This window comes from Theobroma cacao, chromosome 2, assembly GCF_000208745.1.
Source record: "Theobroma cacao cultivar B97-61/B2 chromosome 2, Criollo_cocoa_genome_V2, whole genome shotgun sequence".
NCBI lineage: Eukaryota > Viridiplantae > Streptophyta > Magnoliopsida > Malvales > Malvaceae > Theobroma > Theobroma cacao.
This window is the reverse complement of record NC_030851.1, coordinates 4,345,544-4,360,222: the sequence shown is the minus strand read 5'-3', so window position 1 is coordinate 4,360,222 and position 14,679 is coordinate 4,345,544. Positions and strand designations below refer to the sequence as shown.

The window sequence follows — 14,679 nt, the reverse complement described above, 5'->3', positions numbered from 1 at the left end:
GTATAAAAATAAAAAGGCATTAATGCAACAAACAAACAGAAAATGTTTTGTTTTTTGTTTCCCCAGTTTGTACACACCACGGTATTAAATAAGGAAAAGATAAGATCACAGATCACATCGAAACATGAAGAATGTGCCAATGAGCTACAGCATTGTGAACAGCGATACTACCTAAACTACAACCTTGTCCCCGTCGTCAATGGATATTTAGAAAATGTCTTCTGGAAAACTTAATGCAGCATTCTCAAGACTAAAGCTATTCTCTTCGTTACTTATATTTAGATTCACAGGCACAAAGCTACCAGCAAAGATAAAAAAAATGGTGTCTCAAACAGATTCAGCCACAAGAGAGAGTGTGATAGTCGTGATGGATGCTAATAGAAACAAAGGAATGGTGGACGTGGTTGACTGGGCTCTTAAACATGTTGTTCGCCCCAAGGACACCGTGATTGTTGTCGGAGTTCTAGCTGATATACGAAAGAAGAACTCTTCTTGCTTTCCCATAAACATGGGGATTAACATCTATGGAATATGTGAGCTTTATATCTCACAAACTTCCTCCTTTTGCTACTCTGTTTGTTTGAATAGAAAATGATTTCTCAAATATAATTTTTTTGATAAGCAGTAAACATGTATATGATTGTCAAGGTAATATAATCCATAGACACAAATTTTTAAAGAAAATTATTTACCTCAAATGCAATTTCTTTTGCAAAACCTGCGATTGTTGATACATTGAACGAAGTGCTCTATATGTCATGGCCTCATAGGTTTAAGTGCATACTGGAAGACAGAAAAATAAAGTAGTATTTGTTAAGCATTTGGCTTGTCATCAAGATCAAAGGCTATGTAAGAGATCAGGGTTGTTCAATTATTTGACTTAGATTTGATAGTCTTAGCTCAAGATTCTTCAGGCTGAAAAAGGTTTTCAGAAAAATGGGTGTCCAAACTTTGGTTATAATATGGTACCTGACTAGACTCTCCTGCTGGCATTTCTTGGACTGGTATTAATTCTTTCAATCCTTTTGATACTCAATATTATCATTCAAGGTGGAATCCAGCCTCAAGTTTTGCAGGAAAATTAGTTGTGTCAGATGCACCAGCCTGCAGAATATTATGGGTTTGTAATTCAGCTATGTCCATAATAGGCATGCTAAATATAGATGTTAAATTGCAGTGGAAAAATTGGAGTTTTCATCCGGACACCCAGAAGCGAAACCTAGAGAGCTTGGAGAAGAAATTGAGAGAAAAAGGGAACAATGCCAGGCTAACCTCCAGCCATTCTATCGACGATGTAAAAGAAATGAGGTAGGTGAATCTTATTCTTATTGGTAGCAAAACGATTTTACTGGCATCTATCCTCAAACATGGTACTGCTCAGGTGAAGTTGGAGGTCAAACTTGCAGCAGGATTATGTCCTAATGAAATAACACTCAAAGAAGCAGAAAACTCTAACACACGTTGGATTGTTCTAGACAGGTGTTCATGCCCCTGATCCTTTAAAGCCTAAAAAAGGAAAAATCTTTTCTATTATTTTTATTTAGCAACAATTATCCTGTTTAGTATTGTTTTGCATTTTAATGCATAAAACATTGCCAAACTGCAAAAGTGTATTGACAAGTGTTGTGATATTCTTTACAGCCACTTAAAAGAGCACAAATTGTATATATATTGGCATGTAGGATGCAATGTTGCAGTAATGAAAGGAAAAGATGTTGCCACCTTGATGCTATCAAGAGCTTCCAAGCCTGACTCCTCTCCTGCAAGTTGTGAAACAGCTGATGACGAAACTTGCCCCGACAATCAACCTCTGAACGATCAGAAAAATGGAGACCAGAATCCCGTTGAGGAAGGGGAATCATCAATACCACCGCCTCCGAAAGGTCCCTGTTGGTATCCATTGCAATGGAGAGCGGGTTTTCCTCGACATTTTTCTCTGAGTGAAATTGAAGTGATTACAAATGGTTTTGCTGATACAATATATGGTAAGGAATACTATGAAGGTGTATTGCAGAATACACCTGTTATAGTCAAATCTTTTGAAGATGATGAACGGTTTTGGTCAATGCTTGCGATCCTTCTCCGGTTACGCCATCGCAATGTCATGAACATTGTTGGATATTGCTGCACCCGCACAAACAGATTACTTATACACGACTATCCAAGTTTGGGTAATATTGAAATGAACTTGCAATGTAAGATACCTTTCTCGCTTACACCACCACGCCCCCCACTTTAGTCAACTACACTACTTATGAAAAAATAGTTTTTCACTCCCTACTTTGTTTCATCAAATTGAAGTGCAGTATCTTCTTGGCTTTCCTCTTCGTTTTTGGACTCTACGGCTTTAGAGCAGAGCATTCTTAACTTGTCTATATATTCTGCAGGTGTTACATCGGCTAGTAACCTGTCTTGGACAACAAGGTGGTATACTGCTATAGAAATAGGTTGCAGCTTGCGCTATCTTCACGAAGAATGTCCAGATGGGCCAATTGTTCACCAGTCTGTCTGTTCAACTAACATTTTCTATGCTCATGGTTACTCTGCGATGGTAAGTATATAGAACTATATCATGAGGCACAACTTAAAAGACTGAGTTTTATGTTCATGTGAAAAATAGGAAAAAATAATCTAATACAATCAACTTGCTATGTCTCAATTCCATTATTATTTTCCTTATTTTTCAAGAAATTTTCGTCAATTCATGGGCCTGATATCTCTCAGTTTTGTATTAGAATTTTGCATAGTAACTGACTTGTGGCTTTTTATAACATTCAAGCTGGGCAATTTTATAACTGCCAAGTCGCTCAAGGATGTTCCCTGTAATGGGAAGTCAGCAGTCAAGTAAGAAAACTTTTTTAATATGATTTTCAGCTTTAATCAATTTCAATCAGTTTTAACTTCTTCATATGTTGGAAGTTTACACATCTTCCCTGTGACAATATTTGTGCTATTCACATCCTTGTCATTTGAACCTATTTGGTGGGTGAAGACGCCTAAACCTAGAGGAAGACAAGTGCCTTTCTATGGACTTACATGACTATGGAATGTTTCTTGTGGAGCTTATAACTGGGAAGATAACCAATCGCTTTCCACATGAAAGCGAGGGTCAATCCTTGATAGACTGGGTAAGATGTCTGCCCAACTAGCTTCTTGTGGTAACATTTTTAACTGTTTTGAGGAGTTTCCAAATGAAAACGTGTATGCAATATAGTGTTATCCATATGCAGATGTCGATTCTTGGAAGTTTGTATATGACCCACTGATACTTTCCCTATTGTAACGCAGGCGCTGCCACTTCTAGAAAGTGGTTCACTCAACCAAGTGATGGATCCGAGATTGACAGATAAGGATGATGATTCAAGGGTTGTTCAATACATGGCTCGGGCTGCTTTGCTCTGTCTGAAAAACGATCTGGGTCACAGGCTTTCCATAAGCGAGGTAAGATTTTTAGTTTTATGTTTCATATTCCTGCTTGCAATAATAATACTGGTCGGAAATCCCCGAACATAGGAGTTTCATGTCACTAAAAATAGCTCTGTTTATATTAACATTTGTTTTTTCCTCTTTTGGAATTGCTGATATTATTGTCAGCCTGTCACCGTAGTCTAATTCATTGTCCAATATTGGCAGGTCTTAGCTGTGGTTCGAGGAAAGCAGATTGCAGTGCTTTGGTTTTGAATTAATCAAAAAGAGTTTGTAAATTCTTGTTTGTAGGTATTCAGGTCAAAAGAGGAACTCTTATTGCTTGTAAAAGAGTATTGTTAAAGGAACTGAATGCAGCATTACTATAGATAATGCAGACTACATATAGATATATATTTTATGAAAGAGGGAGGTTCGTACATGCAGATTTCGTGATTGGGAATGCTGGTGAGCTTTTCTAGAGGAACTCAGATATGAACAAACGAGAAAAAATGGATAATGCGATCATAAGCGCGGCATTTAAGCAAGCTTCGCTAGTCAGCAGCTTAAACTGAGGAAGATACTCACTTGATACAGTTTTCCAGTTAGTTGACATTTCTTGGTTCATTTGGCGTCATAAACTCAGAGCCAGCAGTTGCGTTATAAAACCTCCATGTAGTTTGTCTAATCGTAACACAGATCAGCAATGCCAAAATTTCTCTCGAAAACCAATTTGAAATTTGTCTGTCCCATTGAAACAAACTCTGGATTTTAGATATCCTCGTTTAAGTGACAATGGTGGTGGAGTTATTCTAGTGTTTCTCCCTTCAGAGCTTATTCTTGTTTGCGGAAGAACCAATCTCCTTTGACTATTGCTTAATCATGGTGTAAATGGAGAAAAACCAATTTGAAATTTGTCTGTCCCATTGAAAAACCCATTGGTTTTTCATCTGCTTTTATTATAATCATGGTGCCGTATTACACTACTAGAGTACAGTACTTTGTTTACCCCTTAGATTTCAACTGCTATTGTCCACCCGATAACTTGAGAGGCATACTTGACTATTTCGTTGAATATTTTGAGACATTCAACATTTTTGACAGACAAAGCATCGATTTCCAAGTGAAAGTGTACGAAAGAGCAGGTGTGGGAAATGAATCCTGTGTACCTCGTTCAGTTCACGAGATTCCATTTAATGGTTCTTTGAGCGGTGCTCGGGGAAGAGATTGAAGAAGTTCTCTTTACAGCTGTAAGAGATCTTCTCTCCAAACACAAAATAGATCCTAAAAGCATTGATATTCAGGTATCAAATTGTAGCATTTTCTGTCCCACTCCGTCCATTACAGCCATGGTGATAAACAAGTTCAGGTTTCGAAGCGACATAAAGAGCTTCACCCATAGTGGAGTGGGCTGCAGCGCTGGGATCTTGTCAATAGGTTTAGTGAAAGATCTCCTCAAAGTTCACAAGAACTCTCTGGCTCTGGTGCTCAGAATGGAAGCTATAACACCCAGTTTTTATACGGGTAAAAGTAAATCCATGCTGGTAACCAACACTTTATTTGCATTCGGAAGCGGCTTTAAGACTAACAGTGCAGTCTGGAAATGCATTTCAGAACTTGATCACAAGGAAACAAACGCATGGTCTGATAGAATTCATCGGCATCCTGTGGATATTCCAAGTGTTTTAGACCATTGACGCCACAAAGGTCTCCTATATGTATCTAGTTATAAATATGAGTTTTCTCTGTTTCGTAAATGGTAATCTTACGTTTATTTAAGATAGGTTCAGCTGTCAGCATCCTTCCGACTCATAGAAAGTGTATCCCAATTTCCAATTTCATTTCAAGGGAAAGGAATCGGTTCAGATTCTTTTGTAGTAACTGCCAGTCAGTTTGCCACAGAAAGTCACGGTTTTCCAACTTACCACAGGCTGGCTCTATGTGGCTCTCTATCCAACTTTGAGGGGTTTGGACCCTGTGAAAATGGACATGGGCTTAGGCTTTTGATTCCGTAGGTAGTCCCGGGACCCTCACCAATCCATGAACAAGGAGGAACAGGTATGGAGTAGGGTACTTGGGTCAGAGGATGGGTGCCATAGACAATCCTAAATCTAGAAGATTGAAACATGCCATACCTATAGACCAGCGTGCCTCATCACTTTCATCCACATCTCCTACATACATCATTTTCTTTACGGTTTCGTTTTCAATAAGCAATCTTCAAAACACTCACACTGTTAACTTAACAAATTGATAGTGTCCAGGAAAAATGAAAAACTAAGACTACAAGATACTTAAACACAAAGGAAACAGATTTTCTTAAAATCAGAACCAAATTAGATTAATTGACTTGAATTGTCTCGTTCAATTTACACTATTTTGTTAAATGCTGATCCATCCATGATCTAAGTAGACCTTGACACTTTTGACATCATATGCTGCTTGGACAATATCTCTGCAGTGAGCTGGCGACCTAATAACTGAGAGTTCTTAAGTATCATGTTTCTTGTTGATGAATCAACAACATATCCATGACCTGGCATCCATTGCAGCAACTGCAGAAGCAATTCCTTCTTTTCAGGCTGACCAAGATATCTTGATATGGCCATCTGAAACAGTCCCTGAGTGAAACCAAATAAATAAAAAGATTATCATACTATGAATCTATGATCCACAGAGTCAAAGTTACAACAGAAGCAAGAGCTATTGCTCAGTTTCCATGAAATTCACTCTGAGCTTTGGGAAGTAGGCCTAGGTTTGATTGTGTTTCAAATGTATCATCCCAAGCTTTAGTTTGACCATCTTTTCTATGGCAATATAGATTAAAATTAATTCCACTACAATACAGATGGATCTATTCTAAGAATCTCCGGGGTTGATTTTGAGGGCAAATTTGCCATTTTCCAGCTATCTATTTTGATGCTGTAATCTTAAAACTTGGATAGACAAGTTGAAGTGAATTCAATCCAGCAGATGAATAAGAAAAATAATAAGATCCTATTGGCTCTTTCAACACCTAGACACACCATTCTGATTATCTAATGCTGTCTATGTATCAGAACACAGAATTCCAGAAACAAGCAACAATTCTGCAACTCAGACAGGTTCGCCTCTTATATAAAAGTAATGAATCAAATTAATTAAAGACATAACTAACTACCTGATCAATCTTATAGCCAGAACCATGAAGAACCTTCAGGACATCGTTTATCATGTTGATATTACCTAACTTCATGAATGCAGTTGCAAACTTTGTTATAGCAGGTTGAGAGATCAATTCTGCATTATCCTGGTAATAAAGTAATTTAAGAAAAATAAATTAAAATATAAAGGGGAACAGTAGATCTAAGAATTTGCAAAGCTACATCACCTACCTTGACTACTACATATGCATCTTTGAGAAGTTGTCCAGCTATTAGAATATGCAGAATTTTCTCGTGAAGGGCCTTGCACATTGCTCTTTTGCTATACCTCAACATATTGTAAACAGAAAATGCTTCCAAATGGGCTTTCATTTTACTGAGTTGAAAAATTAAGGAGGAGCAAAGTTCCTGCATATAACAAAGAATTATAAGTTTCTAATGTGATTCCTTAGTTTAACTTGATTCCAAAAAAAAATAAGATGCGCATATCAAGTACTGAAACTCATTCCATCATCATTGCCATGCACTAACTGTAGAACTCTCATTGAAATAAAACTAATAACAAGTTTGGTAGACACCATTTAACATGACCTATGTCAGTAAGTAACATGTTCAGCAGCAACTTCAATGACCAAAAGTTGAGCAAACAAGATTGAAAAGAAACAGCCTGTACACACATTTGCACAAAAAGTACAGTTGGAGATTAGAATTATGTGGTGGATGAAAAGAATCATTCTAAAGATTATTATTATGGCAGTTAATGCAGTAACAATGGCAGGCAACCAAATTAGATAGTCCCATAAGACTGGAAATATAAAACATTGTTCTGAAAGAATGAAATAAGTTATCAGAGTGCTCTAGACAACGTTCACAGTGAAGAAGCTCATAGGGTTAGGTCAGTTGTGCCGTTCTCTAACTGTGATTTGCAATTTAGGAACCAAGAAAAGAGTTGCACATTATATTTGCTGAGGAAAAAAAAGACAAAAGAAAAGAAAAGAGTTGCACACTAGCATTCTTAATAAGATCTACAAAATTAGAATGTCTCATACCTCCTCTGGATGATAGCCTTTACCATGCATGTCCGCCATGGTCTTATAAGCAAGAAGATATAATTTCTCCTTACAGAAATATTTTATCAGGATACGAAAGGTGTTATAATCTGGACTGATTGCAAGTTCATCCATCTTCTTCATTGTTTGCATTACACTCTCCATCTCACCTGCTCTGCAGTAGGCACAAAGCATTGTATTTAACATTACCAGGTCATACTTGTTATACTTGGCTTCAAAATCTTGGGCCAACTCCTTTGCCTCTTCAAAAAGCCCAGCTCGGCACAGAGCTGAGATCATGATGCTATGGGAATATCCATCTGCAGCATATAAAAACGTTTCCAAGTACTGGGAATCAAAACAAGGGGAGATGAAACTTCAACATAGCATGCAAAACTATAATCACAAGGAAATCACATAGATCATTATTCTTATTTCTCAGTGATGCAAGGTAAGCATGCCTTAAATCCTTAGGCAGTGGTCCTTCATCTCTCAGTACTTAACAAAGGTAGGCTCAATCTCTTAAAGGAAACTCACCAGATTTGACACATTTTTGCTGCATTTCAACAAAAACTGATCTTGCTTCATCTAGACGCCCAGCTTTTGAAAGACCATCCATCAATAAACAGTAAGGCATCTACAGATCGATTTGCATCTAATGAGTCAAGATATTCACTTATAAAACCATGAAAGAAAGGTAATTGATGATTGCTGCAGCTGATAAAGCTTAAACATACATCAGCCAGTTATAGACAAAAATGATATTGAAACTTTAAACTCATATCTTTATTAAGGTTCACATCTCATCTTTGACCAGGCACCAACATGAGACAAAATTGTTCAAAGTACCTCATCTTCAGCGTAGCCCAAAGCTTCCAATTCAGCTAATAGTTCTGTTGATTTTTCAAACAAGCCTCCTCTAACATATACCTTTAATAAAGTTGTCAGTATAACCTGCAAGCATTTTCAAAATAAGATAAAAGAACATAAATTTATATGCACCTCACACTAACTATACCCCTAATGCAACTTCGAAATCTGACTAGATAACACAAAAAACAAACCTTGTTTGGTACTAACCCTGAAGATTTCATTTGCTCCACCAACTCATCAGCCTTACGGTAATTTCCATCATAAGAGTAAGCATTAAGTAAAGAGCTGTAATGATATAAATTAGGTGAATGACCTTCCTCCCTCATCTGGTTAAAGTAGTTTTGAGCTTCTTCATGAAGACCACTCGAAGCACAAACAGCCAAAAGAGTTCCATACATCACACTGTCCATTTTCAAACCATTATATTTCAACTCCTTAATCAACTCTAACGCCTTAGAATGCCCATGTTTGATTTTAATGCAACCTGCCAACAACTAAGGATGACAAAACAATAACAACCATTAAAGTTTTGTACTACAATTTGCCTAATGTTGAAATTAGCTAAACCATAATTAAAACTGCATAATTTGAGTTGCATTATTAGGCATACCGTGTTATAGGTGACAGAATCTGGGGTTAGGCCATCCTGCTTCATCTTATCAAACAATTTGATACCACTCTCGAATTTGCCATTCCTAACCAAAGAACTAAGCAGAGAATTACATATAAAAACATTGATTCTAGTTGATTCATCCGGAATGCTATTGTAAATTTCCAAGGCTTTAATAGGGCTGAGTTTTTTCCCCATAATTTTTATATAACTGCTATAAGATGAACCATTGGTCTTCCCATGCTGCTGCATCCAAGCAAATAGCTGCAAATGCAATTATCCCAAAACATAGAATCAAACTACATTCAACCAAAATACTATTTGATATTGAAAACATATAAACTTTGGGTACCTCAGAAAGATGGTGCCATTTGCCTAACTTCCCGAAATGTCGTATAATTACATTCAAGTCTTGCGGCTTTAAAATTCCACCAAAATTTTGAAGGGCAGAGTTCAAATCAGAAGATTGTTGGACTTCAAGAAGAGCGGATTTTCTTTGTAAGTAAGACTTGGAGTGAGGCCGAGTAGGATTGGGTTCTTTAACGGGAGTTGCTGTCGTTGATGTTGCCGAGTTGAGATTAGAGATGCTGGCTCTTGGGGTGGGAGGGGACAGGGAAGGAATTCTGGGAAAAGACGACGGTGATGGAAAGGTGAGAATTTGGAGGTGAAACCCAGTACCAAGAAGGGACGATATCTCCATCTAAAGATAGTTTTGTCGAGTGTTTTACTTATGTCTGGTTCAGTTTTGAACGTTGTAAAGATTGTTCAGGTCGGATGGACGTTTGGGAATGTCGGTTCACCGCGGGTAACCGACTATTCCGGGTTGGCTTGGTAACCCTCTCGATATTTGTAGCAACAAGCAAGATTTTTAAGTAATTACATTATTATATTTTTATGTAATCATAAATATCTACTAAAATTTTGTTTGTGGATTTTTGCAGATAGAAAATTGTTTTTATATATGCACATATATATCTAGGTTAAAATATCCTAGTAGTTTATGTATTATGTATTTTTTTATTTAATCTTTCTATTTAAAATTATAATAATTTAGTTTATTAATTTTGAAAATTACTTCAAAGTATTTTTTTTTAAGTATTCAATTCAACTATTAAAGATGATGATGTCAGAACTGATGTGATATTGACGTGATAAATTTTAATGATGTGACAGCATATGTGTGGTCAACATGTTGATGTGGCAAGTGCCACATCACCCTCATCGTCTAAAAATGTTAATGTCATGTGGCTCTGACATGCAGACATGTCAAAGAGATTAAATTGAAAAAAAAAATGATACAAGGATTAAATTGAATAAATATTTAGTATATAGGGATTAAATTGAATTTAAAAATATAATTTTTTTTAAAATATAAAGAATATATATATTTTAGTTCACATTTCAAATTATTAAGTGTATTTTCTTATTAGTATCATTTCAATAATGCATATATTGAACTAATATAAAAATATATAAAAATGGAGCCATATATTAGCTATATGCTAATTGCTTTCAAATGTACTTTGATAGTTACATGGCTCCATTTCAAATGCATTATTTAATCAAGTATATATTATAACTATCAAAGTACCTTTAAAAGCAATTAGCATAAAGTTAATATATGGCTCCATTTCAAATGTATTATTTAACCAAATTATATATTATATCTATCAAAATATCTTTGAAAGCAATTAGCATAAAGTTAATATATGGCTCCATTTCAAATGTATTATTTATAATATACAATATATATTATATGTATACTTTGATAGCTATATGGCTTCATTTCAAATGTATTATTTAATCAAGTATATATTATAACTATCAAAGTATCTCTGAAAGCAATTAGATTAAAGCTAATGTATGGTACCATTTCAAATGTATTATTTATAATATAAAGTATATATTTATGTATACTTTGATAATTGTATGGCTCCATTTCAAATGTATTATTTAATAAGTATATATTATAACTATCAAAGTACCTTTGAAAGCAATTAGAATAAAGCTAATATATGGCTCCATTTGTATTTTTATTTTATATTAGTTCAATATATGTATTATTGAAATGATATTAACAAAAAAAGACATTCAATAATCTTAAATGTGAGCTAAATATATATATATATATATACTTTATATTTAAAAATATATATTTTGGGTTTAATTTAGTCCAAGGAACATATTGTTCTTCAATTTAATCCCTCTGACACATTAGCATGTTAGTGCCATGTGGCATTGACATTTTCAGACGATTTGGGGTGACGTGGCAATGCCACATCGGCATGTCTGCCACACATATGCTGCCACATCATCGAAATCAATCACGTCAGCATTGACGTCATTACCTTTAACAATTAAATTGAATACCATTAAAGGGAAGAACAAAATTAGAGTAATTCCCAAATCGATAAATTAAATTGTTATGATTTTGAGTAGAGGGATTAAATTAAAGAAAATGTATGATACAAGGACTGTTGGGGGTATTTTGATCATATATCTAATATCGGTATATTTTACAATTATTCATAATATTTACAAAGTAGTAATTAATATTAATTACATTTATTTTATGTTCATACAATCATATTATTGTTGATATAATCAATTAAGTCTTTCAAGAATTTACTTTTATATAGTTGACTTTCATTTCTTTATTTTTTGAATTGATAGAAATAAAAGTATGACATAAATTTTTTTTTAATAAAACATATAATCTAATGAAATAAATGTACAAGCATATTACATTTACCATATAAAAAATCAAATAATTAGTTTTTTGAACAAAATAAAAAATGAAAATCAATTTTAACATTTACATTATAATTAAAATAAAAAAATTGAAACTAATTTTAACATTTACGTTACTATATAAGTAGCATTAATTATTATTTTAATTGTTCATTATCATAATTGGAGTGAATTTACCAAGGAGATGCTCAACCTAAAGCTGAGAGAAATCCATTGATAAGAACTTTGAACCAAACTCGACCCACTCTACTACCTAAAAGATGCTCTATCAGTCAATCTCAAAGTTAAAGCAGCCCTTTGTTAGGGATTTTGAGCCAAAACCCGACCCTCTTTGTATTTATCAAGAAGGTGCTTAATATTAACCTAAAGCTAAGAATCCGACCCACTGTGGTTCTACCAAAATGATGTATCATGCTTAACCAGTTTGTAATATCAATGATAACTCATGAATGTATGCTTTGCGTGCTTCCACGCTCATGTTTGAAGTTATTTTGTAAAAAAAATTCAGGTGTTGCAACAATTGAATCAACTTTAAAATATATATATTCACCTATCTATGAGGTTTAATCTCAAGCAAAATAAAAGAATGTTAAAATAAGTGATCATTCAATATATGATTTATGAATATATATGAGTAATAAGCTGACTATGAAATTCTCATGAAACTCCTTGTGGGGACTAAAACGAGTTCAAGAACCCAAAGTTCGTTGTAGAAAGATTTGTGAATCCATTTCTGACACCAGTACTTTCTAAGTTCCTAAAGCAAGTGAGAGCGATGGGTTTTAGTTCTTTGCTTTCCTTGTTTAAAGAAGTATTCTCAATTTTAGACTTCTTCCATCGATTTTTAACATGTCCAGTAAATATTTGTACCAAAAAAAAAAAAAGAGATGGAACCAACCTAAACGCAGACATAACCTAGCAGCATATATGGGGATGGAGACAGTTCTTCGGCCTGTCCAGAAACCATTATCAAGCCGTGGTTCAACATAGCAGGAGGGACAACTCGGCTAGGCAAAATTATTTTATTGGGTTGTTAATATCAGGTCCAAAATCTAGCAAATATTATACAACAATACACACCTTTATAAAAGCGACATCCTTACATATAACACTGATTCGCTCAAGCCATCAACTAGGTATGTATAGGCATTAGGCGAGTCACAGGACAAGTACTGTTTATACTAAATTGTCTCGTTATAGAAACATTCCAGTCAAGGGTGAGTAGGCACTGGAATCAATACGAAATTGTCTGCTGGGAAGAAATGGCAGACACCAGGGGTCCCTGGTTCAATCCCCAACACACGAAACGACACATGATTGCGGGTCCATTGAGAAGTATCCATGTGACAGACAGCAACCGCCTCCGCTCTATCTCCATTATCACCGCCCAGTGACACCTTAAACACCTTGTTCTGTGTCTCCTGGCTATGGCAATAGAGCACTGCATAAGGGTATGGCATGGTGTGACATGCTACCATCTTTGGAGCAGATGTTTCCTGTGGTGTTGCTAATATAGTATAGTTCTGGAAAAGGGTACTTGACTTTGTAAGATGTGCAGTTGTCAGAATTTTGAAATGGGAGTTCAATCCGAAGATGCTGCGTGCAAAATCAAGCATCGATTCTAAAGAGGTAGCACAGAATTTGGTCTCCCCTTTGATGGCTTTAGTTTCACATTCTCTCAGTGTATCTTCCATTGCTTTGGCTTGGGGAGAGTCTTGTAAGAAGGAGAAGAATCGAAGCAGGTAAGGAAGTTCTTTTAATGAGAAAGGAATGGAATCGGCTTCTTCTCTAGGCAGCAAGTGGGGAGATGTTGAAGGGTCATTCTTAGGAAAATATATCGGCATCGATTTGCCAACCTTAAGATCATTCAAGATAAAAAACACCATCAATGAACGATCCATGTGATTCATGTGGGCTGACAGATGAGCATGATGAATCTCCCCGACATGATTGTCAAACATAGCATGTTGATGGGCATGTCCCCTAGTTTGGACAGTACTGCTATCATCTTCGCCGTGCCGATCATAGTCCATGCTAGGGAGTCTTAAAACATTATTTCCCTTAGGGATTCCGTCATCATCCACGAGCCTCTCTACGCCCTGAACCTCATTTCTGATTTCATTCCCATTCACGACATCGGAGAGCCCCTGCAATTTTACCTGCTTGCTTCCATGATCGTGATTTATCAAGTCTTTCGAATGGTCATCAGCCATCTCCCTAGCTCCACTTGCATGAGCATGCTGCAAAAATGTCAATATACAGCATATATATAAATCATTAACTATACAGATATTAAGTTGTCAACATCAAAAGATCTTAAAAACATTTTATGTTTATACATATTTCGTTTTTGTTGTAGTCATTCGTTAATCTCACCCAGATTCGGGAGCTTGCAGATACTACCATACCGCTTCAGCTCTCATCAGATTAACAGAGGTATCTAGCTTGCGAAATGAATGAAGCAGAGAGTTTTAAGTATTACCATGACAAGTAGGAGGATAAGAAAGCTGCTGCAAGAAACAAATTTCATTCTCCTTCTTCTATAGCAAATTTCTTCCACTTTCAGCTATCTTCTCCTTTTACAAAGAGGGAACGGAGATGAACATAAAGAAACATAAGAGTGCGGTAGAGAACTAGAGGTAGACAGATAGTCTAATGCCATATTAGTAGTGCTATTGATAATTATTAACATAGAATAGAATATGATATTTTTTCCACATAACACTTTTATCAATTAAAATTTTATTACAATTTTCATAAGAGTTAACAATGTTAAATTTTCCCAAAAAATAATAAAAACCTTATAATTTTCATTAAAAAGACAATAATATCTTTATATTAAAAAGCC

The 14,679-nt window shown here is 35.4% G+C and overlaps 4 protein-coding genes across 4 annotated transcripts; 2 read left to right on the top strand and 2 right to left on the bottom strand.

The window, feature by feature from the left end:
- LOC18607802 (probable receptor-like protein kinase At3g17420) lies at nt 113-3,847 on the top strand. The gene is made up of 9 exons (XM_018116411.1): nt 113-533; nt 1,178-1,308; nt 1,382-1,479; nt 1,642-2,195; nt 2,388-2,551; nt 2,780-2,844; nt 2,993-3,128; nt 3,289-3,441; nt 3,634-3,847. Exons 1-9 carry the CDS (start codon nt 215-217, stop codon nt 3,679-3,681), a joined length of 1,668 nt encoding a protein of 555 aa, XP_017971900.1. The 5' UTR covers nt 113-214; the 3' UTR covers nt 3,682-3,847.
- On the top strand, nt 4,373-5,102 carry LOC108660615 (3-ketoacyl-CoA synthase 7). Its single transcript, XM_018114844.1, is given in 2 exon segments — nt 4,373-4,624; nt 4,626-5,102. Coding segments are annotated over 2 exon segments (729 nt in total).
- Nucleotides 5,700-9,914, bottom strand: LOC18607801 (pentatricopeptide repeat-containing protein At1g10910, chloroplastic). The gene is made up of 9 exons (XM_018116565.1): nt 9,433-9,914; nt 9,081-9,344; nt 8,662-8,964; nt 8,447-8,551; nt 8,135-8,234; nt 7,598-7,917; nt 6,780-6,956; nt 6,566-6,694; nt 5,700-6,026 (listed from the first exon to the last, which is right to left on the bottom strand). The coding sequence occupies exons 1-9, from the start codon at nt 9,778-9,780 to the stop codon at nt 5,811-5,813; spliced, it is 1,962 nt and encodes a 653-aa protein (XP_017972054.1). The 5' UTR covers nt 9,781-9,914; the 3' UTR covers nt 5,700-5,810.
- LOC18607800 (BURP domain-containing protein BNM2A) lies at nt 12,840-14,476 on the bottom strand. The gene is made up of 2 exons (XM_007042162.2): nt 14,314-14,476; nt 12,840-14,071 (listed from the first exon to the last, which is right to left on the bottom strand). The coding sequence occupies exons 1-2, from the start codon at nt 14,359-14,361 to the stop codon at nt 13,043-13,045; spliced, it is 1,077 nt and encodes a 358-aa protein (XP_007042224.2). The 5' UTR covers nt 14,362-14,476; the 3' UTR covers nt 12,840-13,042.

Bases quoted from the DNA above. Each gene is read 5' to 3' on its own strand.
- LOC18607802 (XM_018116411.1), top strand. From the start codon at position 215: ATGTCTTCTGGAAAACTTAATGCAGCATTCTCAAGACTAAAGCTATTC. The intron at 2,196-2,387 runs GTAAGATACCTT...TATATTCTGCAG, and splicing joins TATTGAAATGAACTTGCAAT to GTGTTACATCGGCTAGTAAC. The intron at 3,442-3,633 runs GTAAGATTTTTA...CAATATTGGCAG, and splicing joins ACAGGCTTTCCATAAGCGAG to GTCTTAGCTGTGGTTCGAGG.
- LOC18607801 (XM_018116565.1), bottom strand. From the start codon at position 9,780: ATGGAGATATCGTCCCTTCTTGGTACTGGGTTTCACCTCCAAATTCTC. The intron at 8,552-8,661 runs GTTTGTTTTTTG...AAATGCTTGCAG, and splicing joins CAGGGTTAGTACCAAACAAG to GTTATACTGACAACTTTATT. The intron at 6,027-6,565 runs GTAGTTAGTTAT...GGTTTCACTCAG, and splicing joins CTGGCTATAAGATTGATCAG to GGACTGTTTCAGATGGCCAT.
- LOC18607800 (XM_007042162.2), bottom strand. From the start codon at position 14,361: ATGAAATTTGTTTCTTGCAGCAGCTTTCTTATCCTCCTACTTGTCATG. The intron at 14,072-14,313 runs GTAATACTTAAA...ACATTTTTGCAG, and splicing joins TTATCCTCCTACTTGTCATG to CATGCTCATGCAAGTGGAGC.